Source organism: Canis lupus, chromosome 35 (assembly GCF_048164855.1).
Source record: "Canis lupus baileyi chromosome 35, mCanLup2.hap1, whole genome shotgun sequence".
Classification (NCBI taxonomy): domain Eukaryota; kingdom Metazoa; phylum Chordata; class Mammalia; order Carnivora; family Canidae; genus Canis; species Canis lupus.
Window position 1 is genome coordinate 3,699,367 of NC_132872.1, and position 25,654 is coordinate 3,725,020.

The 25,654-nt window shown below is 45.4% G+C and overlaps 1 protein-coding gene across 28 annotated transcripts in view; it reads right to left on the bottom strand.

The window, feature by feature from the left end:
* The window catches only part of KALRN (kalirin RhoGEF kinase), a 657,335-nt gene that overhangs the window by 58,319 nt on the left and 573,362 nt on the right, over positions 1–25,654 (bottom strand). For 19 of the 28 annotated variants that reach the window (XM_072811625.1, XM_072811621.1, XM_072811616.1 and 16 more), the window contains 5 exons: positions 17,148–17,431; positions 15,798–15,902; positions 12,407–12,502; positions 4,413–4,543; positions 278–344 (listed from right to left, as the gene is read on the bottom strand). In XM_072811625.1, the coding sequence (XP_072667726.1) occupies positions 278–344; positions 4,413–4,543; positions 12,407–12,502; positions 15,798–15,902; positions 17,148–17,431 (683 nt within the window). The remainder of the gene's footprint in view (positions 1–277; positions 345–4,412; positions 4,544–12,406; positions 12,503–15,797; positions 15,903–17,147; positions 17,432–25,654) is intronic. The other 9 variants (XM_072811618.1, XM_072811617.1, XM_072811645.1 and 6 more) reach the window with 3 other exon arrangements.

The window sequence follows — 25,654 nt, forward strand, 5'->3', positions numbered from 1 at the left end:
AGGTGAAAGGACTCCGCTCTAACCGAGAGGCTCCCCCAAATGCTGCAGCTTTGAGACCCCATCTCCCTCTGAATCTCTCATGATATTTCAAGGAGAAAAGAAAAGAAAAAACCCAATATATTTCATTCGATCTACTGTAATTTTTAGTTTCATTTCTGCAAATACCCAGAGAGAGCAAAATACATGTGACCCTCAAGTTAAAAACACCTTGGCTCAGGTAGGGTCCAACCTGCCCCTGGCTGGGTGACCGCAGACCCACCTTGCGCCACATACTCACCTCCACCACAATCCCCAGATCCTTGACATAGTCTTTTTCTGTCTGCACCAGCTCATTCAGGACAAACCTGGGCAGAAGAATAAGAACAATGAGGGGTCCTCTTCTTTGTGAAGCAAGACATCTTCACACTTAAGTTGACAGGAACGTTACTTTGGCACCTTTGAGACAAGATGAGCCCAAACCCCATATCCGGCACCCTGCAGGAAGGCGCTTTCTGGGGTTCTCTCTGTGAGAGGGCCCCACGCCTAGAGGCGGATTCCCAGGTGGCACACAGCAGCCGGCGGTGGGTGGGGGGGTGACCACGACGCTCACCATTCAGTCTTTTTCTTTCTGTTCTTAATGATTCTTCCTCCCTCATCTATAACTGAACAGCCGTATCGATACGAGGCAGGAGGAGTCACAGGCACTTTGACAAAAGTGACTTATGAAAGCTTTGAGGCCAAGGGCTCACCATGAGACTTCTCTTCCTTCATTTCAACTCCATTCTGTGCTTATCAAGAGGAGGAGGACATTTGCTTGATAACCAACCTTTGAGGCTTTAGAGACACCAACATCAAGTGAGGTCTCTGAGATACAGAAGCTGCCATTATTCAGACAGGTGGCCCTGGTACCTGGCCTGCAACCCCCCCCAGTCAGGGACAGGAGGTCTGACTGCAGGCACCACATAATCACAACCTTCAATGCAGCAGCCTCCCCTTCTCCCCAGCAGACGTGGGGTTTAACCACTACAAGGACCCTTGCTTTCTTGGTTTCTTCCTTGTTCATGATTTCCTCCTCTCAGAGTATTTGCTCCGTGCCAGTGCTTCATCTGGGGTTTCTCATGCTTCGATCATGTGGGTAGCGTAAGCCCTGCTTTATATAGAGGAGAATACTGAGGCCACGTTGCCCAGGATGACAAAGCCCCCGGCAGAGTTGGGATCTGAGCCTATTACACCACAGCCCAAAGAATCTGCTCTGTCACTGTTGCCCGCTGCCTGGCAAGCTACTCAGACCAGCTCCCTGGAGTTCCTGAGACTCCACACCCAAGCACTTCTCTTTCTTTCTGTCCAAAGAGTAAAGATCTGGACAGAAAACACTCAGGGCGGTGCACAGGGGCAGGCTGGGTGCTGTGCGCCTTTCCTGGAGTCTGACTCGGACAACCTAAATGCGAAGAGAGTTTTGCCTGGAGCCACCCAAATGCGTTTTAGGCCCAAGTGGCAGAAGGGGTACAGCGCTGGGATGCCCAAAGGGGACCCGAGCATAAGCATTGTGACTATTCTGAACCCAGGAAGCAATTCATCTGAAATTCCTGATCTACATAGCGCAGAGAACCAACAGATCCCCGGGTCTGGGCCTCAGGGTGATGGGGAGAAAGAAAAGGAACACACGCTTCTTTATCGGCATGCCCAGTGCTTCCAACCAGTTTCCTCCCTCTAATATGCACAATCCACAATCATGTGTTATAGGCCACAGGAAGGAACTGGCAAGGCCAAATAAAAGCATATAAATATATCTTTAGCATGGCCCATGCTACTGCTTAGAAGAAAGTGGTAAAACCCCACAGGAAAGTGGGAGTGGGAATTTGGGGCTGGGAGGGCCCTCTGGAGATGAAGTCCAGCTCTCTGTCTCCAGGCGATATTTTTATCCTATGCTATCTGCTGACAGAGTGAGGGCTGTCCTGGGCTTTCCAGCCCTTGGGGAAGGGGAGTGATTAGACTAGGTGCTGCTGGTGGGCCTGGCATCACTTCCCTTAGAGCCCCAATGAAATAATTGGGGAGATAATGACACATTAATAGACATTTTGAAAAGGTCCATAAAAGATTTAAGTTACATGCCGCACAAGACAGTACATGATTAATTGCCAAATAAACTGAACTGATAATAAAGCATTTAAAAAACTGTTTAGGTCTTCATTAGTCAAAGTTATTGACAATGTAAATGTTATTCTTTGGTCCAACTAAATTTCTTCCAACTACAGGTCAGACCTATTTCTAATTTCTGTGTCACACAATGGTGGGGAATGGCTGGGATCTTGTACAGAAAATCCTTCAGAAGTTTTGCACTGGCTGTTCCCTCAGCCAAGAGCACTTTCCCTCCATGACTAATGGCTAATTCCCTACCCCCTTCTAGTCTTTGTGCAAATGTCAGAACCATTGAAAACTGCAAATGGCCTCAACCATACTCCAAATCTCCCTTATTATTTTTTCTTTTTCCATCTTCTAACATGTTAAATAATTTATTTTTATTTTGTTTATTATATAATTTCTCCCTTTATATAGTGTACACTTGCCATGAGAACAAGGACTTTTGTTGTTATTGTCTTACAGAAACATCCCATACTTTGGTGCATGACAGGTGTCCAACACCTATTGTTCAATGAATGAGTGGCTAAACTTGAAGACAATCAAGTCCATTCTCAGCTTTTTTCCCTTCCTGGACGAATAACTATTTGTTTTCATCTTTTCTCCATGGAGCTCCCATTTAACCCTTTGATGCTTGGACGGAGTCTCCATTCTCTGTGTCTTGCCCTCTCTGCCCCCGCCCCCCCAACCACCACTCCCACTCCCTGGCCTCTAGCCTCACACAGAGTCCACAATCAGACATGTACACATCCTCTCTTTCATCACGGCCATAAGTTACAGCAAGAGTGATGAGACATTGTAATCGTTGGATTTTCAGGATAGCTCAGGATGTGGAGAGCTGTGAGTCAGGCAAGAGAGTAATAAGAGGGAGAAGAAATGGGTAAAGAGAGTAAAAGAGACCACAAAATTTTGCCTGTTGAAGCAAAATCAGACAATATCCCATCTGGAAGCAGGACAATGGCTTACATGACTGCTTATGGGCCCGTTCAACCAAAGTGACAAGAGTAGTGACCGGCTTTGCCAAGGACCACCTGCTACCGTGAAGGTCTCCTCTGTGATCTGAGTTTTGCTTTGGCTTGGCAGAGGACTGGAACATCGGCTCCAACTCTGCATTTACGTAAAAACAACCCTGAGAAGCTAAAGAGAACCAGCTTTGTACAAGTCCTAGAAAATTTCCTTGTAGGGATGGTATTTTTCCACCTCTCTTCCATTTTTGGGGTTCCTCCGAGTACCCATAAAGTTGGAGGGTAAATTTGGAACTGAAGAGACACTTGCCCAGCTCTACCATGAGGTGACAGCCCTGCTCTGAGGCCAGGCCCTGGCTATGACGTTTCTACTTTTGTTTCCTAGGAAAGAAAGTCATTAATGGTCACTTTGCCTGCTTCCAGGCAACAGAAGGACCTGGCCTCACTCAGTTTTGTTAATCTTCATGTCTGTGACCAGGCTAAAGGAATGAGTCTGAGGGAGAAGGACGGACTAATTAGCAAAGGGACCAGTTCTCTGGGCTTTACGATCTCTCACACACCAGGCCACGTCCAAGACTCATCAAGCTCTGCTCCCAACATGGAGTCAAATTCAAGATAAGAAAACTAAAGTTTTGGAGGAATTGTGGTTTTGCCTTGCTGGTATCTGATATCTTCTTAATCATCTCAAATGACAGAAGACAGACTCGACATCAGAGTGGATAACTCAACCCTTGCATAAAATATGGGCTTTCGTGAAATGGACTGCAATGTGAATTGTATTTATCCCCAACTATATTTTAAAAAGTGAAGAGGTTCTCTTGGAGCAAAGCCCATAAATGGGTACTAAATGAAACCGTTAGAGGAACAGAGCTAGGCCCTGGCCAGCTGGCACAACAGATGCTTTTCCTATCTAGGACTTCTCTACGTTTTGAGAAATGGATCCTCAGGTGAAACTCTACCAGACTTTCTACCGTGGATTCTCTAATATGGGACCATAGGAATAGCCCCATAGTTCCCTGCATTTTGTTGTTTTCCTTTTATCAGCATGCTTTAAGTTTCTCACAGCCCTTGGTGATATGCACACTTTATCCGTAACAGCTGCTATCTCCCTGATGATGCTTCAGCCTAAAATTCTTAAAGTCAGTGCCACTGCAGTGCCTTGTTTATCCCAATGTTACCCTGTACAGATGCAGGTCATCTTTACTTAGAATGAATGGTATCAATGGAAATAGAGTGAGGGGAACCCCTCTGCCCAAACTTCCTCCGACCTTAGTCCACTGTCCAGCATACACATGCACACTAGGGTAGAATCTGGGGAAAGTCACTTACATCCGGCCTCTCAGGGCCTTGGCTTTCTGTTCTTCTTCCAAGTTTCTAGGAGGTGTGGGTGGGGTCATCCCCTCATTCAGGCAGCCTACAGGGTCTTTCAAGCTTCCCCGGTATGAACCTCCTTCTAGAGTCTGAAAAGAGAAGAAAAATAGCCTCAGGGAAGTGTATATTGAAAAATCATCTGGAGGCCCTTGTGTCCCCTCCAATCTAGCAGCAGCCAGCTTGGTAGACCAGTTGCCAAGGCTGTTCTCACTGAACATCAGTGAAGTGCCAGGAGGCCGGGTATTCCTCTCTCCCTGCAACAGACTGCCCAGAGCGGCCGCCTTCTCCGGCAATCAGGATGAACTTGGCGTCGTGTGCTGCCAATTTCCCAACATAATGAAAATCATCAAAGTGACTTATCTCTGGGTAAGAGCTGCAGAGGCTAAGCTAATCATTGCAATTCCACACTAATGAAGCAGAAAAGAAAATCATTCGTGGGGCCATCAAATCCCAACTGATAAGGGGAGGGTAGTGACAGGAGAGCTAGTTGGGTAAACTCACGTTTGTTAAATTGGTTACATTTTTTTCCCCAAGAGGCTGATGACACGTAGACAGGAAGAGGTCAGCAGATTCAGCCTTTCCCAAAAATATCTTTGCTAAGGTTATTTACCAAGGGTTTTCTTTCATTCATGAATCCTTTTAATTTCTTTTAATTAAGGTGCTGCAGGATTAAGAAACAAGGTAAAAGTAAAGCTACAAGACTCTAGAAAGAGTTAAAGGCAAAGGATTCTAACCCCAGATCTGTTAGTCACTGGATGATCTTAAGTGAGACAGCTGCAATTATTCCCTGTGTGCTTCAGGGTTTTGTTTTGTTTTGTTTTCAGTTTTCAAATGAGATCTCTCCTTCCTACAGATTTCTAAGGAACAGAGACAATAAATGTATAATCCGTTGGCAAATTAAAAATATTCTACAATGATGAGCTCCCCCCTGCCTCAGAGCTTTTAACAAGAAGGATACTCGAAAATGAGGCCAATCTTAGCATTTTTACAGGTGTCCACAAAGTAAGATCACACAGTGATACTTAGCATTTCATTATGGAACTTGGCAGAAGCAATGTGGATAAACAGTAAGCCTGGAGATCAAGGTCAAGGTGAGCAATTCTAAGACAAACATGGGAGTCTAATCCAAACTACCCACACAAGAGGCCTCTTTACAACAGCCTCTGCAGCTCAAAGGAAAGGCTTCACTTTGGAAGTCTTTGAAAACATCAGCCCTAAGGGTAAAAGTCATAAAGATCAAAAAGTCTCCAAAAAGGCGGGAGAAACAAAAGGCTTCATTCAGCATGGGGTTAACCTGCACTGGGAGTATCTGTCTAAATTCTCATAGCTGCTATAGTTCAAGACAGGACGAATAAAAGCAGGAAACGTCCAGGGGAATGAAACAAAAAGCAAATGAGGTGCCCAGTGGGTCATTCATTACATGAGAACAGGTGGTAGATATTAAGGCTTAAAGCAGATGGGCGCCTGGGTGTCTCGGTTAAGTGTTCGATTCTTGATTTTTGGCTTGGGTCATGATCTTGGGGTCCTGAGATCATGTCCCACATTGGGCTCCACGCTCAGTGGGGGAGTCTGCTTGAGAGTCTCTCTCTCTGCCCCCCCCCTTTCTCTTTTTCACTCTAAAATAAATGAATATATCTTAAAAAAAAAAAAAAACTCAAGTAAAGCTGAAAAATTTAAAGCTGAGAAGAGAGGTCAACTTCCTTCCTCCCCACCAACCTGCCAAATCAACAAAATGTACTGAGGGCTGAGCATGACTTGTTACCAACACCAGAAACTAGAATTAAGAAGATAGTGTCTTCAAGTTTGACAGAATTTCTTTTAACTTGACATGAAGTCAGGACAAGTAATCCACCGTGGAAGTTGTTATCCTGAGAAGCAGCATAGGCTAAAAATACAGAAAGGTCAAGGAGAGTTTAGCTAAATTTATAGATTCAGGATCTGTAACCAGTTATTAAGGAAATGAGAGTGTCTGGTGCTGGGGTCTGACAAGCCAGTGGACAGGCAGGCTTTTCAAGACATGTGACCCGTTCCCTGGTGCCATCGCCAGAGACAGGCTCCCAGGCAGATGGACCCGGCTGGTGATTGATCTGATTACAGGCCTTTTACTTCCCCTCCTCCTTGTCCCATTGTCCCATTATAGTCTTTGTTCTGCAGCCTGTTGGCTGGCAGGATGCTTACTGGAAGGCCCCGGGCAAACAGGCTTACACCTCTGCCTACAAGGCTCTCCTGTGGAACATCCAGCTTGGCACGGTCCATCTTCAACCTTGTAGAATGAAGGGTATCTGAGGAGTCTGAATTGTCACACAAGGAAATATGCTCCATATTCTCCTGCCTGGCCTATTCTATGAGCAAAGAAGCCCAAATTATGTCTGGGGAAAGAGTCTCTGTGAGGGGGTGAGCAGGGCAGAGGCAGTGAGAGGAAGAAGAGAGAAAGAAAGGGTCTGGCTAAGCTGGGTAGTCTGGGTAATCTGCTTCATGATGGTGTTGGCTTTCAATGCTTATAACTCAAATGCAATAAATTCCCTCTGAGGACCTGGCTACCAGAGCTGGAGTGGGGATCCTGGGGCCCAGCCACGGGCAACTGGAGGTGACCTGCCACTGTCTGTGCTGCTCCTGGTGGGAAGCAGGCAGCATGGCTGGTTGATGAGCCATGGGCTGTGGAGCCACAGGGAGGACTCCTGCCTTGCTCGGGGCTCAGGCCACATCCGGTAGTCATGTAGAGAGATGTCAGACTGCACATCTGAGGAAGGAGATGTTGCAACAGTCCAGACAGGAGAGCATTTTGAGCACTGACTCTAGACTGAGCCTCATTAAGGAAGGTTCCGTGCTGGATCAGAGTTGGCACATAGTAGAAGTCCAAGAATCTACGGAATGTACCATGGGGCTCTTGGGGAGAGGGCAAAAGTCATCTGATAAAACAACAGGTAAGGGTGCTGCTCCAGCATCACACACCACACCAACCTCTTAGCTGCCCAACCCTGTTTGAAAAATTTATATACTATTTTCTGGACAAAATTAGATTGTACTTATTTCCAGGCAAATTAAGGGTGTGGATGGGGAAGAGAACTGTATAGAAGGAAATGCCATGTTTAGGCAAATACATTTCAGGTTTGTGACTTTCTCTTAATTTTTTTTTTTTTTTTTTTGGTGAAAATCGAAACTTTCAACAAGCTCAGGAACCTTTTCCATAGAGGGAGGCCAGAGGCACCCAGTGCCACAAAACACACACCTCTACCATGGGTGTGATGCGGCCATTATTTTCTTCCCTCTGGTCTCTTTCCTTCCCTCTTCCCTTGTCACTGATGAAGCAGGCCGACTCACCTCGAGGAGGGCAAAGCATACATATACACAGCTGCAGCTTGGCCCTAGCCATGTTTGGTGCCCCACAGGGCTGGCCCAGGGAGGTGAATGCTATCAAAGCAGGAGAACCAGAGGGCAGGAAGCAGGTAGACACATTTTAGGATGCCAGGCTACCAGGTAGTCTGAATAAGACCTCAATCCCGGCCAGCCCCTACCCCAAAGGCAAAGGATTATCAGTCAAGGGGCCACTGGTACCATCTGAAGCCCAGTGAACTACTGTGACATCCTACATGAGGATAAGGGCTCTGAGAGGAAGTGTTCTTTCTAGAGGCTTCATCTTTCACGTCAGGCCGGCTGTGAAATGCTGTGGCTGTTTAGAAACACATGAGATTTTTCACATGGCCCGGAAGTTCTTGTTCCTCAAACTTGAGGAATAAAACCAAATCATATAGGTTGTTGAGCTATTACCCTGCCCTGTTCACCCAACCACTAACCTATTGGCTGACAAATACTGTGTCCTCATGGCCCAGGACGTGGTAATGGAAGAAAGGGACGGCATTGCTCCCTTCTGACATTCACAACACAGACGAGGTGGCTAAGAGCTAACATTTGTAGGATGCTTGCTTATCATTGTACAAAGCACATTCACACCTACTCAATCATCATGGTATCCCTTTTAAGATAAGATTCTGGTGGAAGGAATCATCACTGCTGATAAAGGAGATAAAAGAGAGGCCCAAGGAGACTAGGTACCTTGCCTGTGGCTAAGCAATAAGGAGCAGAGGCAGAAATTACAATCCAGGTCTGATTCCTTACACCCCCACCACTGCCACCACCCATCCTCAGGTCTAGGAGAAGGTTTATTAAAAATCACACAGGGGGAAGCACCTGGCTGGCTCAGTTGGTAGAGCACTTGACTCTTGATCTTGGGGGTCATCGGTTTGAGCCCCATGTTGGGGGTAGAGTTTACTTAAATAAATAAAAAGGAAAACGATACAGGGAAAGCAGGAAGAGTTCTTACTCCAGGCTTGGAGTTAGAGACAATATCTTAACACAAAACGTGGAAAACATGTGTGAGATATATTTGTGGGGAGGTGGGTGGGCACCTTCTCTTGGCAAATAAAAGCAGTGATTAAAGACCAAGTCTGGTAGATGAGAACTCAGAAGTGTCCTCTGATGTCCAGAGGGACTTGCCAAAGGAGTTCTGGGGGAGCTTCAAGGGTTTGTCTGTACTGTAGGTGAGCTGGAGAACCCCTATCCTTGTTTCCTGCCAGCAACCCTGGGGCAGAAGCCTTGGCACAGTCATGACCACGTGGCCATCAAGCACCAAGGGTGGCTCTGGGACTCCGAGACACAAAGGGTCTCAAGGCTTTTGGGTGGAGCAGAATTTGGTGCTATCTCTGGAGCAACCAAAAAAGAAAGAATCCAAGCCCTAGATATAAAAATCCAAGTGTGCTAGATGCTCCTATGAAATTTCCAGACTCTGCAAATTGGAAAGAAACTTATTAGCTCATCTTATACCGAACTAAGATAACTCCAACCCCCTGGTCTAGGTTCCACCCTCCAGAGCAGCAAAGAGTGAGATGAACCCTTCTTTCCCATGGCAGTCCTCAATTAATCCGGAACGGCTCTCCTGAGCCTTCTCTCTCCTAACTTCTCCCCAAATTTAACGCAGTATCTTTAACTTTCCTTCAAATGACAGGGACCACATGGTACTGTTTACCTCCTCCGGGGCCCTTCCACGGAGTTCAAGACCACTGCAGAATGCTGCATTCAGAACCTGATGCATGACTCACACACTGCTCATGGCAGGTATGGGCTGAAGACCTTTTAGGACAATGGGGCTATTATTCTCCTTGACTGTACATTGTACTTTCATTGACTTGGCCTATGATCACAGTGGCTATTTTGGCAGCTGTCACACTGTGGTACGTTAGTCAAATAAAAACTCTGGGACTTTCGTAGGTTCTAGGTCTTCCCTTTTCTAAGCCACAGAGCTAATGAAGAGGAATACAAGTCTCAGAGGTAAAAATGCAACTCGGGATTCTCAAACACGCCTGGGGAAACAACCACTTACTGTTGCTTCCTTGCTATCCCCCAGTGGGTATGTCCTGGGATGCGAAGGAGGAAAAAATAAAGGGAGGGACAAATGATCAAATTTTGGTGAGAAGATTCTGAGAAACCAAACCAAACGCTCCCTCATTCCTCTCCATGGTATGGGCTTGGTTTTACTTGTTTGGCCAAAGAAATCTCTATAATTCTGGGTTCATTGCAGGTCCTCAAGAAAGAGTTATTGGTGGAAGAAGAAATTAAAGTTCTCATTGTGGGAACGTACCACAGAGAAACCACTCATCTGATAGATGTTTGTCGAGAGCCTATTACAGGGCTGATCTGCTCCACCGCCACCCCACACTTCCTCTCTTCTGGGAAACCTGCTCTCATGGACTTCTCAATAGCGGCACTTACCTGTTTAACACCAGATACACCGATTACACAACCAGAGGCCTGCAGGGACTCCCAGCAGTGCTAAGGTGAGCAGTCACAGCAGGATAAAAGTAATCCAAAATATAGAAAAATATAGCCTTTTGGAAACAAGTGTCTACTGATGTGTGCGCAAAAGCCTCCTATATACTCATGGAAGAGGGGAAAATAATGTCCTAAGTGACCAATCATCTTGCCGGGTAGGGAGGCTGCAAAGATTAAGACAATGAAAAGATTGAGGTGCTTTAACAAATAACCCAACAGAACCCTCTAAGGGCTGTCCCTGGCAGTGGGCGGCTTACACAGTAACTGCCATAGGGCTGCAGAGCTCGTCGGGGAAGCCCTTCTGGGCAGATGAGATTCCAGCGGGGTCCTGAAGGACTGTTATGCTTCAGATAAGCAAAAATACGAGGGGGAACATTCCAGAGAAGTAGGGCGGCATGAATAGAAACTTGGAGGGAGGAAAGCCAAGTGCGTAAGGAACACCATTTGGTTGGAGCAGAGTCCATCTACCAGAAGAAATAAGTCGTCGTAGGCTGGCTAAAAAAACACGAGAATATTGGATATGTGTGAATTTTATCCGTGGGCCGGTGATTTCCAAAGTTTGATCATCTACCTCTATCAGTAAACACAATTTTGGTCATGCATTGCCAAAACATGGAACTTATGTATAAATCACATCTCTGTGTTACTGCATTATCATTATGCACATAATAAAATATACCTGAATCGTTTTTAAATGAGATGAGGAGATTCAACAACTGTTTTCCTGTACCTCAATAAAGTGTCCTGTGTACCCAAAGGCACCCCCACACTGGAGATGACCCCATAGGCAAGAGGGAGGAGGCCGTGTGCGCTTTCACCGAGGAGGGAGGCAATAGAGGTGCTTGTGGAAGACCCGCCAAGAGACGAGGCCCAGGAGGGAGGCAGACCGGGGCAGGGGAACTACTGCAATAGTCCAGGCCTGAGGTCAGGGGTCAGGTGGTGAAAGGGAAAATGTGAAGGAAAAGACAAAGGATGATATGATTTGTAAGGAACAATATTGTTAAGCCGTATCTGGAGAACGAGGGGGTGTGGGTCCGTGTGGAGAGAAAAGGGGAAGCAAGTGGGAAGTGGTCAGAGAGACAAGCTTTGAAAAGCCAAGGACGGTGCCCAAGAGACTCCCACCAGCGAGGCGGGGGGGTGGGGGGTGACGGGAAAGTGGACCACCCTCAAGAGTTAGACGCAGTTACTAAAACATCAGCTGAGATATCCTTTCTAACGTAGGAAGGAAAACTTAGAAGGAGAAGGAGAAAATTCTGTGTTAAATTTCCTGGGCGCTCTCTAAGGTGGGAGATTTGGGGAGGGAGTCACTGTCATCAGAATTGCCATCAGGCAGCCTTTCCTGCACAGCATCCAGCATCTTCCTCTCACTCCTGGGCCAAGGGGAGAAGGGTTTAAATGGTGCTGATTACAGGACTGCCCAACAGAGTCTAGCAGGAGCACAGGCATTTATCCTAATGAGAGTCGCAGGAGAAACCAAACCAGCGACCTGGATGAGGGTGCAGGGCAAGGAAAAAGCTCCCAATTGTCATCATGGGGATACGCGGCAACGTGAAAACGTGGGCTAGAGGAACAGCACTAACCGAAAACGAGCTCTTTCACCAGTACGGCGCCAAAACCCTCGAGCAGCCAGACCCATAACCCTTCTCTGCAGCGGTCTGACTGGCCCCTGAGACGGTCACAAGCTAGGCCAGTTTGCAAGCTAGAAAATTGTCTGGGGTCCCCGAATAAAATTACCTGGTGTTTTCAAAGACCCAATCCATGTTCTGGGTCTCAGTGGCCAAGTTAGATTCAGGGCTGACCAGTCACTGACCAAATGCTGCTGCGTCCCTGTGGGCCAGCGGGCTGGGCTCACAGAGAGGCTATCTTGTCTTGGATACTTTTTTCCTTTCATCAATGCCACAGTCCCAAAAGGGCCGATTCATTGCAGATGCCCATTCAAAAAAAAAAAAAAAAAAAAAGGCCAAAGACTTTGAAGCACCGGTATTTGGAAACCATCATTAGCTAGAAAGAATCCTATAGGAGGAATGGGGATAGGTACACAGGAGGCCGTGGCAGACCAAGGCCAGGCCCTGGGAGCCACATGGGGGTGAGACACACACAGAACTGCCTCCAGGACCCCCACTTACCAGCTTGCTTTTGACCAATTGTTCTATTGCACTGACAAGGTCTGCAGCAGAAGGTACTTCAGTGGAAGCCTGCCGGGCTGCTAGCAAAGAGGAGGACTGCAAGACATTGAGCAGCAAAGGAAAAGCAGATTAGCAAGGAATGAGGAATAGCAATTAGGAAGAAAACAGCAAGTCCACAGCTCAAGGCAGGCAAAGGGAGCAAAGCTTTAGTTCAGAGGCAGGAGATCACAGAGGGAGATAGGAGGTGGTGTGGGTGCGGGACAGGCCTGCCTGACCCCTTGTCAGGAATCCTGGCCAGCGGCAAAGCGGGGATGGGACTGGGCTCTCCGTAGGCAGGCCTCCAGAGGAGCTGAGGGCAGGGTTTGCGGCGTTCCTGGGAGGCCCATAGGTAAGGGCTGCCCGCTGCTGTTCCAGGGTACGAAAGGAGTCCATAAACCTGGCCTCAAACATGCCCAGAGGAGAGAAATTGTCTTTGCTTTACTTAAATACAAATTTTAAGTCTAGATCTTCAGTGCGTATCAAGTGAAAATTCAGGGCAGAGCACTGAAAGACCAGGAAGCTAGAAACCCCTGCCCACTCACCTGTGTGCACACGCACGCACGCGTGTGCACACACAAACCTCCACCAACACAGCTGCTTGTGGCAAGGCCCCTGAACTGGAACACCTGGATGTAATAAGTGGTTTTAGCAAGGACTTGTGTATCTCACACTGGGGTCACCAGGGACTATCCGATTCACAGTGAAAGGAGGCTCAAGCCAAGGGGCTGCCCCCATCCAGCCTGTACCAGCAACAGGGACTGACTGGTCCACGTGGCTGTTTGGCCGACGGTTTGGGGAATCCTGCTCATGGAGGGACGGGTTTTTTTTTTTTTTTTTTTTTTAAGATTTTATTTATTTATTCATGAGAGAAATAGAGAGAGAGAGAGATGCAGAGACACAGGCAGAGGGAGAAGCAGGCTCCATGCAGGGAGCCCCATGTGGGACTCGATCCTGGGTCTCCAGGATCATACCCTGGACTGAAGGCAGGCGCTAAAACACTGAGCCACCAGGGCTTCCTGGGATGGTGGTTTTTATCTTCCTTTTCCTATTTGAGAAGAAATTGGGTGGTGGGGGTGGGAGGGAATGGTTCACCCTGCATGCATGTAGGGCACAGCAAAGCAGAGGGCAGCTGTGTTCCCAGGGCCCAGGACACATACTTCTTCAATCTTTGACATAGATTACAACAGGGATAAAAAGCTGAATGTCCTGTCCATGCTCTGGCTTCAAGTGTGTCCTGTCAGTTAGGGGGAAGGGTTTCAAAAAGGAAGCTACGGGCAGCCCCAGTGGTTCAGTGGTTTAGCGCCGCCTTCACCCTGGGGTATGATCCTGGAGACCCGGGATCGAGTCCCACGTCGGGCTCCCTGCATGGAGCCTACTTCTCCCTTTGCCTCTCTCTCCCTCTCTCTCTCTGTCTCTAATAAATAAATAAAATCTTTTTTTTTTTTTTTAAAGGAAGCTACTTGTCTAATTTAAGAGTCGCTCTAGGTCTTTGTTTCTGACATGGGGTTATAAAAAAAAACGCAAATGTAATTAGATATAACAACAGTCTTTTTTTTCTCTTCTGGGAATGCAGGAAAGGAGCTTAAGTCTGTTTGGAAATCCAAAGCTATCAACTTTTTGATTTAGTAATCCTACCCCTGGGAACTCATTCCAAGGACAGAAGTCAAAAGAACCAATGTTGTATGTACAGAGTGATCTGTAGCCGTGTTGGCTAGCGTCGCCAAAACTGGAAACAGCCCAGTATATCCCAAAACAGGCCGGTCAAGCAAATTATGGTATATCAGATAAGTGAAATACTCCCGAGCTATTAAAATTATAGTTATGAAGGTAACATTAGTAAGAGTTTAGAAAATGCTGAATAAAACATTGAACATATCAGGTGCATATTAAAATTATAAAAATAAGACACACACGCATCTGAACAAATATTAGAAGGGAACATGGAGAACCAAGGTGATCGTGTGACGTTACAATAGGTAAGACTTAAAAATTCCTGGTAGACAATGTAAAAATTACCCTAATAAGTTCAACTCCGTTTGCTAAAAGTTCTGGGGCTCACCAAATGTTTCAGGAAAACAAATGGACAGCAATCACACGGGCAGGGCTGCGGAGGGTTAGTGTGTGTCTACAAAGGCACTGTTGCCATCTGCCCTCTTTCTGGCTAACAAAAAGGCTACACAAACATCTGGGGTTAAGTCCGCTTTTTCAGTTAAAGATTATCCAGAAACAACATAACATCCTTTTCCCCCCAAACAAGCTGTGTTTGAGGGAATTCGAGGGGGAGGGTTCGTGACCTTTCCTTATCTCATGCAAGCTGGCACCTCGTGCAGAGGGCCGCGTGGGAAGGCCGATACGGTGACTCGAGCGGCCTACCCCGCACATGCTCTCACTGTTTGTAGGACAGTTTACAAGGACAGGCCTCTGGGGACACAGTGGGGTGGTTCCCATGCTGACCTCGGTGTGAGGCATGGGCATTTTTGCCCCTGGAATGTAGGATGGGCATCGCACCACGCTTCCCTCTCGTCTTCCTTCCAACGGGTAAGAGCCGGGGCCAGCAGCATCACTTTAGGAGGGGCTGCAACCGTGCACTTCTCATGGTTGGGTCACAGAGGGGGGTATCTCTGTCACCGTCCTAGGATCTTTCCCTATAGCGCAGCCCCAGGAAGACCCCAGCTACCGTCTGCGGGTTCAGGATCCAAATACAAAGCAGAGGGAATGAAAACAAGAACGGGCCTATGACCACGAAACGCTGCAGCCTCTGCAAACAGGACTTTTGGAACCGGATCCCAGGTGGTGGTGTGAAGGCTCGCAGGGATTTTGTAAAGCCAGGCACGTGGCAACCTGCACGCAGGTTTTCCCACCTCTGTCAGCAACCCCTCCCCCTTAGCGGCGTCTCCATCCCTCATGTGGTACTTGCAGAATTTGGGCTTGACCGGAAGCTTCTGTTCATTATAGGGATTTTGGAATTGAGTCTAGGGAAAACGATCAACTAAAACATCTATGCAATGAAGTGATTATGGCCTGGAATGGCCTCAGACTCCTTTTGAGACAAACCCTTCCTTTCAGGGCCTGCAGCTTCCAAAGACAAAGTCATTACCCTTCATCAGGGGCACGAGACGCCAGGTGGGTTCCCACTCTGGGACTTCTGCACACGCCCCCTACGTGGCCCAGAATGAAGTCAGACGTCCAGGGCCAGGGGAGGGGACACCTACCACATATAGGTGGGGTCTCTATTACCATCAATTCAGAGAAATAACAAAAGAGAGAGTATTACTACCCCCGCCCCGCACACAATACAAAATCACATGTATTATACATGGTTCCTTCAAGTCAGAAAGTAGAGAAGCCCTACCATCTCGTCCTGTGTAGGGTCATTGTCAAAGATCTTCATGGGAGGAGGGAGGGGTGTGTGTGACTCTTCATCTGGCTCATCTTCGCCCCAACCTTTCTTGTTCTTCTAGAACAAAAGAGCAGCATTAGTCATACAGTCCCAGGTTTCACAGAGTTAAAGATACCAATGGTTCAGGACTCAGAATTTTCTAGAAAGCAACATATAAGATACCGTCTTTCCTTAACACATCCTTATGTTTTTCAGCCTCACTGTCCTCTTCTGTGGAATGGGGGCACCTTCTTATCTCAAAGGACACCGAGGTTCAAATGGGGGAAAACATACCTCCACACACACACACACACACACACACGCGGACACACACGAGAGACATCTCCCTCACTAATTAGTCAGGAAAAGAAAAAGCTGAGAGTGGTCAGAGAGAGCCTGACTTTTTAAGCTTTTGGAGGACTATTAAAACCACAACCTGAATATCACCAGGCTCTACTGCCATTCTCAGAGGGAGAAATGGCAGGTGGCATAAAATTACAAACAGAGTCTGGTTACATAGCAGGAAGCACCTCTTAGCCACATCGACGATTAGAACAGGTTAGTTGGCCAGAAAAAAAAAACAAACAAAAAAAACCAAACCCCAGCTCTCATCCCTCAACTAAACCACATCCACCGCAGGATAGTTACAGGATCTCAGCTTTGAATGGGTCTTCAGAGGTCGCCCAGTCTGACCTCTCAGCTAATACAGAGATCTCTCCGCCTGCTCCGTGAGGTCATCTTCCCGACCCCTTCCAGCATGGCTGTCTATTCCCTTTCGTGGCAGCTCACTTCATCACTGGTTGACCTCCCTTAAAATCCCTCTTTGAGCTGCAACCTGCGAGCCTTCACCTGTTGGTCATATAATTCTCCCTGCTGGAGCAACCTGGAGCGGTCTCTTCCCTTTCATAGGTGGCACTGGTCTAGATACTTGAAAACAGTTATACTCGCCCAGCATAGCCTTCTCCTTCCAAGAGAGATGGTCCACATTCTTTTATTCTTATTCTCAATTAGCAGGTTTCAAGGTAGTCCTTAGTTAGAGGCGGGGGATTAGGTGACCAAAATGTTCCCCTATCTCCAAATCTGGCAAAATGTTGTTTATCTACCAGAAATTCTAGGTGCTGGTGAGTCTCTGAATTGATCACACAGCAGACTGGCAAGGTCTTGGTATGAACGCTCAGATCGCTGGCGCTCAAGAACACAAACTACTGGGGACTAGAGACTGGCTGGTTTACAGACCCCGCGGAAGGATGTCCTTGTGGAAGGACGCCTCACAAAACTCCAGGAAGGATGTAGGCCAGAAGCCCCCTCCTGATGTATAAGTACCTCATCTGCACTGTCTCCCTGAGGGGTCGTCTCATCCCCAGGCTTCGGAGATCCCAGGTCGAAGCTCTTCCGGCCATCTCGCACTTTCTTCTGCTTCTTGATGTTTCCATCTGCCTTCCCGCTGTTGAGCCGGCGCACAGGACTGGTCAGCCACTTCTTGAGGGTGTTGGTGGAACGCTTGGGGCCGGGAGAGCTGTGGATGGAGTTCAGGGAGGGCTGAGACTGCAGGTTGGCCACCGACTCAGACTTGCCTCCGTTTTCACTTGAGGAATGAGAGTATGCATCTGAGAAGAAAGAAGAGACAGACACAGCCACGTCAGAGGCAGTGGGGGATGCATGGGGGGGTGGGGGCGGGTGGTCGGCTGGGAGCAGGCCCGGTCCATCCTCAGGAAGCTGGGACACAAGGCAAAACGTCAAGGCCAGCTGCAGACCCTGGTCAAGGCAGCCCTCTCTAGAGGTCAACAGCCGATCCTCACTCAATTTTTAAGATGCAAGGCACTGCTCTGGGGGCTATGGATATTATGGATATAGGAAGGAACAGAAGACAAAGCCTCCTACCTTCATGGACAAAAAAAAAAAAAAAAAAAAAAAAAAAAATTCAAGATCCTGAGCAAGAATCACCAACTAATAACAATGTCATGGAACACCTATTAGGTAGTATATTTTAATGACATATAAAACCTGGGTTTTATTTTCAAAGACTCATTATCTAGCCCCCTGCCCCGCACACATGCAAAGAAAGAGAAGAGCGAAGGAGCAAGACAGAGCGTGCAACGTAAAGACAAATTCACGTAGCGGAATGTGACTGATTGCCACCGGGCTGGTATGGACTCTAGGTGATAAGCTAGCAGAGTTCAGAGGAAGGTCAGATCAGTGTAGGAGGGACCGGTCTGAAAGGGTTTCATGAAAGAGCTGTGTCGGAGGAGAGAAGGGGAGAAGAGATTTCAAAAGGGAGAGATAGAGGGAACCACAGCACCCATACTGAAAAATAATGAACACAGCCCCCGAGGAGATCCAAGAGGGAAACTGGATGGAAAGATTAGTAAGGACACTTAACAATAAACTAGGAGTGTGTGACCTCTGTTGTGAGACTATCCTGGGAAATGACACAATGAAAAGGGTTTCTTTTAATTAATCTGGTGACTATAGATGGCATAGCCCTGAGAAGGAGGGGTCAGGATCCAGAAGGCCGCACTAGGGCAGCCCACGGGGCTAGAGAGGAACAAAAGTGAGGCATTCCAAAGCAAGAAGTGTCTAGATGACAAATCAGAGGTGAGTTCTCTCTCCGTCTGCTGCTTCTCGTTACCAAAATGGTCTTAGGAGAATCCCTGACCAGCACTGCAGACCCCTCATGGGTCCACCTCCCCCCCATTCTCCCCCACCAACCCCGTGCCGGTTTGCATACTGATATTTAAATCAAACACATGACTAGGTCTTGAAATAAATGACCGCAGTGGTTTTTCACACCTCCTCCTCTCAAAGACTGAATCACCTTTTCCTATAATGACTTCATCCTAGACCTAGCCTTGAGGACTAACCTGGCTTTTTAGAGGCCCTCTGGCCTAGACAGAGCCAACAGAGAAGAAACAAAATCCCAAAAGAAGGCGGATGAGTACTTTTGCCAACAGAGAGCTGTCTCCAGCTTCTACAACTGATGGATCTTGAGGGGTCCCAAACTCAGGCTCTTGACCCTGTGGAGACTTTCTCTGATGTTGCTAAAGTTCTGTGTGTACTTTGGAAAACGTCACCTGAATGTTTGCATCTAGAAGCCCAGAAATTGAGGTCCTACAGGCCCCTGGTATGAAGGATAATTTACAGGGTTGCTCTGCTCAGGGAATATTCGGGGATCCACTGACATGGTTGGCGTCCCTTTAAGGACAAAAACTGTAATCTTATCTCAGGGAATTCCTTGCTGGCTGTGGTCCTGGGTATGTTGACATTATTTCTAAAGTGTTTGGTATGGGTCAGACTCCTGTTCTCAGAAGCCTGGGTGATAAACATCTCTCCAGCACCGGTTGTAGAACCAGGGCCTTTCTGTTATCTTTCTGCTGATAAACCTGGAAAGCTTTTCACTCACCAGACCCCTGTGACACCACATGGCTCTATGAAACCAAGCCTTCAAATCTGAATCAGCACATACTGTGTTGGCAGCACTAGAGGACAACCACGTTAACTGGGTGCTGGTTAGTAGGCCGGGCAGGTGACCGTCCACGCTCTCTGCTCCATCACAAAACAGAGCCTGACTTCGAGATTCACAGATGCAAATCTGGACTGACTGTCCTTCCCTGCTGTCACGGGGTCCCGCTTTGGTGCATTCTGTCCAAATGAACGGCAAGAATACGAATGACAAAGTACAAATTAAAAATCAAGCATGTTCTCACTTTTGCTGTCTCAAGTTTATTCTGTGTAAACAATGAGGGCCATTTGATCGCAGCCCACATAAAAGAGGATTCAAGCGTTGGAAGCAATCTATAATTCATCTAGTGAGGGTCCTGAATTGAGACGGGACCATTTCTAAATCACTCTGTTGGGTTTTGCCCATTTTCGCTTTTATTTTCCAGCTTTGATGTAACTGACGCATGACACTGTACTAGTTCAAGGTGTAGGACACAATGATTTGATATTTGTATATATTGTGAAATGATCACCGCAATAGTGTAACACTCATCACCTCACATAGTTGTGATCTATTTTTCTTAAGAAATTTGCTAAATTAGGGATCCCTGGGTGGTTCAGAGGTTTAGCGCTGCCTTCAGCCCAGGGTGATCCTGGAGACCCGGGATCGAATCCCACGTCGGGCTCCGGGTGCATGGAGCCTGCTTCTCCCTCTGCCTGTGTCTCTCTCTATGTCTATCACAAATAAATAAATAAATAAATCTTAAAAAAAAAAGAAATTTACTAAATTACTTTGAATGCATGATTTTGAAGAATGTGGCACCATTTCGTTTAGAAAATTTCTACTTTCCTTATTACTGCTTCAAAGGATAATCGGCATGCTATGCTCATCTCATCTTTAGAGATTTTATTTTAGTGCCGTTCCAGCCCTATAAGTTCATGACTGATTTGTGACAACTGAAACAATAAGACTGCTATCCAACCTTTCCAAGCTAAGGTAGGTGCTATTTATTTGTGATTCTTGTCACAGGAAATAGAAAATCAAGAGTGTTTCGGGAAACCAAGGCTCATAGTTGGTGAGTGGCAGACAGGCAAGACTTAAGTCCAGATCTGACTCCACTGCACACACACACATATATTTTAAAAGATTTCATTTATTTGAGAGAGAGAGAGAGAGAGAGAGCATGAGCGGTGTGGGTGGGATGTGGGGGCAGAGGTAGGGGGAGAAGCAGACTCCCTGCTGACCAGGGAGCCTGACCTGGGGCTGGATCCCAGGTCCCCTGGATCATGATCCAAACTGAAGGAAGATGCTTAATCGACTGAGTCACCCAGGTGCCCAAATACTGCACATATATTAATCTTATTTCTACATCTGCATTCATTCCATATATTCGTTTAGCCTCTACGATTATTGTAAAAGGAGCATCAAGCTGCTAGTCTATTTAACATTTCAAATATACATTTATATATAATTTATTTAAGTCATAAAATTTCAATGCTGAAAACAGTCTCAGTCTTATTTTATGGGTAAGGCAATGAAGGTTTAAATATGAGAACTATTGTTACAAATGAATTAGTCATAAAGCTGGGACCAGAACCCAGGCATCTCTACCAGGGCTCTGAACTAATGACTCCCCTACAGCCCTGAGGCACCGAAGCTGCCCATACAGCTAATACCTGGTTTTAACACACTGGGAAGACAAATGTGTCCCTGGGCATTGTAGGTAATCAAGTTCCCTGGATGTTCTAGTATGTTCAACTTGCTTTATGGATCAGAAAAAAAAAAATCATATTCTGAGGCTGGTTTTACTAGGAGATATTTTTAAGATAGAGAAAAATAGAAGGAAAAAAAGTAACAACCAGGTACCCACCACCTGGATATGATAAATGCAAACTTCTTTTGGTCCATATTTGCTTCAGCTTTTAAAAAACAGAAATAAGAGATTTTATATATATATAATATTTTTCATCCATTCACAATCCTATCCACTATTTTCCTCTTCCCAGAGTTAAATCCTGTTCTGAAGTTGGTGTGCATCTTTCCCATTCATGTTGTTAGCTATTTACTTTGCATGGAAATATAGTATTATTTTGTATTTTTAAATTTTATATACTTGTCATAATATAGGTATCATTTTGCAACATGCTCATTAATTCAAAATTATCAGAGATTTATCCATGTTCAGTCATGTAGATCTAGTTGATTCATTTTAATGGTTGAATAATAATCTTGCATAGGACATATTATGGTGCTCATAACACATTTTCCTAAGGATGGATATTTAGGTTGTTACACACACACATACACTTATTTGAAGCAGTCCTGTACAGGCCTCTATTTGTGAGAATTCTCCTAGGGCAGTGTTTCCCAAACTACCTGTGGTCAGGGAGTCAAGGACTTGTTTTTCTAATTTCCAATCTGTTTCAGATCAATTTTATAAAATACAAAGTCACACTCTTAGTGTGGTAGAGTGTCAAATTGCTATAAAAGCTTCTAAATGCTTTTTCTCAGGCAGCCCTGGTGGCTCAGCAGTTTAGCACCGCCTTCAGCCCAGGACCTGATCCTGGAGACCAGGGATCGAGTCCCACGGTGGGCTCCCTGCATGGAGCCTGCTTCTCCCTCTGCCTGTGTCTCTGCCTCTCTCTTTCTCTCATGAATAAATAAATAAAATCTTAAAAAAAAATTCTTTTAAAAAAAGTAAATGAATGCTTTTTCTCATTTTCTGTGCCTATCTCCCTGTGGACTGGAAACAAATGGCTAACAAACGTTTATGATGTGCATATCACACATTGAGGAGAACACACACTGCTCTAAACTCTAAAGCACCCAGAGCACATACCTCGAGGTGGACCTGCTGGGCTTACAGAGGACATCTTGCCACCTACACTAGTTACCGCCAAATTGCACTCTGATTTACTCCCACCAACTGTGTACAAAACTTATCTTTTGGAATCATCAACAAAATGAAAAAGCAATCTATCAAATGGGAGAAAAAATTGCAAATCATATATCTGAGAACAGGTTAATATCCAAAATATATAAACTCAATAGCAAACAAATAATCTGATTAAAAAATGGGCAGAGGATCTGAATAGATCTTTTTCTAAAGAGGACATACAGATGGCCAACAGGTACATGAAAAGATGCTCAACGTCATGAATCATTGGGGAAATGCAAATCAAAACCACAATGAGATACCATCTCATACCTGTTACAACGGCTAGTATCAAAAAGATAAGAGATAACAAGTGTTGGCAAAGATGTGGAGAAAAGGAAACCCTTGTGCACTGTTGGTGGGAATGCAAACCGGTGCAGCTACTATGGAAAACTGTATGGAGAGGCCTCATAAAATTAAAAACAGAACCACACTATGATCTAGCAATTTCACTTCTGGGTATTTATCTGAAAGAAATGAAAGCATTCGAAAAGATACATGAACCCTTGTTATTAATTGCAGCAGTATTTATAATACTCAAGACAGAGGAGAACTAAGTCTCCATCAATGGATAAATGGATATGGAAATGTGGTACATGTGTACACTGGAATGTTATTTAGCCACAAAAAAGAAGACAATCATGCCATTTATGACAACATGGATAGATATTGAGGGCGTTATGCTAAATGAAAAATGTCAGGGGTGCCTGGGTGGCTCAGTTGGGTAAGTATCTGCCTTCAGTTCAGGTCATGACCCCAGGGTCCTGGGATTGAACCCTGCATTGGGCTCCTTGCTCAGTGGGGAGCCTGCTTCTCCCTCTCTCCCCTGCTTATGCTCTTTCTTGCTAGCTCTCTCTCAAATTAAAATCTTTTTAAAAAATAAAAAAAATAAATTAGATAAGAGAAAGTTAAAGACCATATGATCTCACTTATATGTGGAATCTAAGAAAAAAAAATCTCATAGAAACAGAAAGTAGATTGGTGTTTGTCAGAGCTGGGGGAGGAGGGCAGGCAAAATGGGTAAAGGAAGTCCAAAGATACAAACTTCCAGTTGTAAAATAAATAGGTCATGGGGATGTCATGCATAGCATGGTAACTACTGTGAATAATGCTGTATTATACATTTGAAAGTGGCTAAGAGATTTAAACTTTAAGATTTTAAGTTCTTGTCACAAGAAAAAGAAACTTTTAACTATGAGTGGTGATGGATGCTAAGTAGACTTATTGTGGTGATCATTTCACAATACATACAAATACTGAATCATTATGTTGTACACTTGAAACTAATATATGTTATGTCAATTATATCTTAATTTTTAAAAAGATTTTATTTATTTATTCATGAGAGACACATACAGAGAGAGAGAGAGGCAGAAACACAGGTAGAGGGAGAAGCAGGCTCCATGCAGGGAGCTCGACGCGGGACTCGATCCTGGGTCTCTAGGATCACGCCCTGGGCTGAGGGCGGTACCAAACTGCTGAGCCACCCGGGCGGCCCATTATATCTTAATTTTAAAAAAGAAAAAAGTTCTTATCTTCCTGCATTCTCCTTGATGCTTAATTATATACATTAGTATATAATTTTCCTCTGGAATTAAATGTCTCCTTCCTAACCAAAAGCACATACTTCAAGGAAATAAATTGAGATTAAGGTAGGATGTCTCAAGAAGAAATGAAAAAGTAAAAACCAGTGCCTCTAGATCAGTAGGAAATGCATCCTATAATTGGTATCTCAGCCACAAACTGGGAAAATAGGAGACTTGTCAAGGGAATTCCTGAGGTCCTAAGGTTGAAGGTCCAACTTCATGGGCTCTGAGTGGCACAGCTTACCTGACTGGTCATGAGAGTATAAAGATACTAATGAAATCAAGAAAAGTGTAAATAAATAAACCAACCAACAGACAACCAATGCTTATCCATCTGCAGACTCACACACTATTTTTTATTCCTACTTTTCCAATTCCCAAGCCACCTCTCTAACCCACCTGATTTCTTCCTTAATACCCGAGAAGACATGCTGCATGGTCACACAACATATTCCAAAGCTTAGCCAATGACTAGAGAATTGTTGACCTCAACACTCATCTCTACATGATATTTTGTTGAAGTTGGTTAAAAGAGAAACTAAACTCTCTTGGCATAATGTTCCTGCCTTGCTTAAATGACCTCAGAACAACCACTGGTGCCTAGTCAGTGGATTGCAACAAAGAGATGAGCTGGCTCTCGGCCCTGTTATGCCAATAACTAGCTGGGCAGCACTGAGGTGGATTAGACAGGATACACTGCAAGCCTGGCTTCACCCCTGGCTAGCTGTGGAACTCTGGTTCATTTAGTTAACCTCTGCGTATCTCAGTTTCCTCATCAGTAACTGAAGATAATATTAGTGTCTACCCTATAGGGTTGCTATGAGGATTAAGGAGTTAATATTTTTAAAGTGCTTAGAACACTTTAGACCCATAGAAGCAAGATGTAAATTAAATAAAAATCAACAAAACCATAAAAAGCTCCCTTAATTCCATGACTTTGAGTTTATTCTGTATAAACTCTGTTCCTTCATTCTATCTCATGTCCTTCTAAAGCCTAGACTAAATGATTTAAGGTCATATTTAGCTCCAAAGATTCATGCTTCCTAAAAGCAAAGAAACACTTAATGCTACCAGCTGCCATTCTGGGTCATTTTCCCTTCTCACTTCAGGGAACCACTCTTATGACCAGTGTCTGAAGTCTTGTCTGAGAATAAGGTGGCCAGGTCCTTGGGCTACATGATCATGGCTGTCTCCCTTTCCCACTATTTGGAAGTTTAAGCAGCATGGGTTATTCCCTGGAAATGACACATGCCTCCTTATCTATAGGATGTCTCTCAAAATGGGAGTTTCAGATGGATTTTATGACCAGGCAGCTGAACAACCGTTGAGATTAGGGTCTCAAATACCATCATGGGGTTAGAATAAACATGTCAGTGTTATCAGTTTCAATATTAGGGCAAGGGCTCCATAACTTCAGGTATTTTCATCACAGTACCATGTTTCCAAGCAATACAAGAGATGAGGACTGTCTGCTTGATGTGAAGAGGAAAAGCCCATGAGAGTATGAGCACTGAACACATGCCAACAAGTCCATTGTCTAGGTCAAACACTGTCCTTCTTTACTTGGATAGACCTTCATTAGCTACCAAAATACACGATAATTGTATACAAATGGGTAGTAACTGAATATTCTAAAAATTTGCCCTAATACAGCCCATTTATAAATCCAATTTCCTTTTTAAAAGTTTCATCTCCTATTCATTTCACTTTTATGTTACACTCCCCCCCGCCCACCCCCCAAAAAAGCTTTTACCCTTTAGGGTTTGGTATAAAATTTACAAACTATTCTGAAAGCAGGATCCACTTTGCACAAGTCATCACAGAGCACAAATGAAGGAAATGTCAAGTGCCTTTGGCCATTTCCACAGTA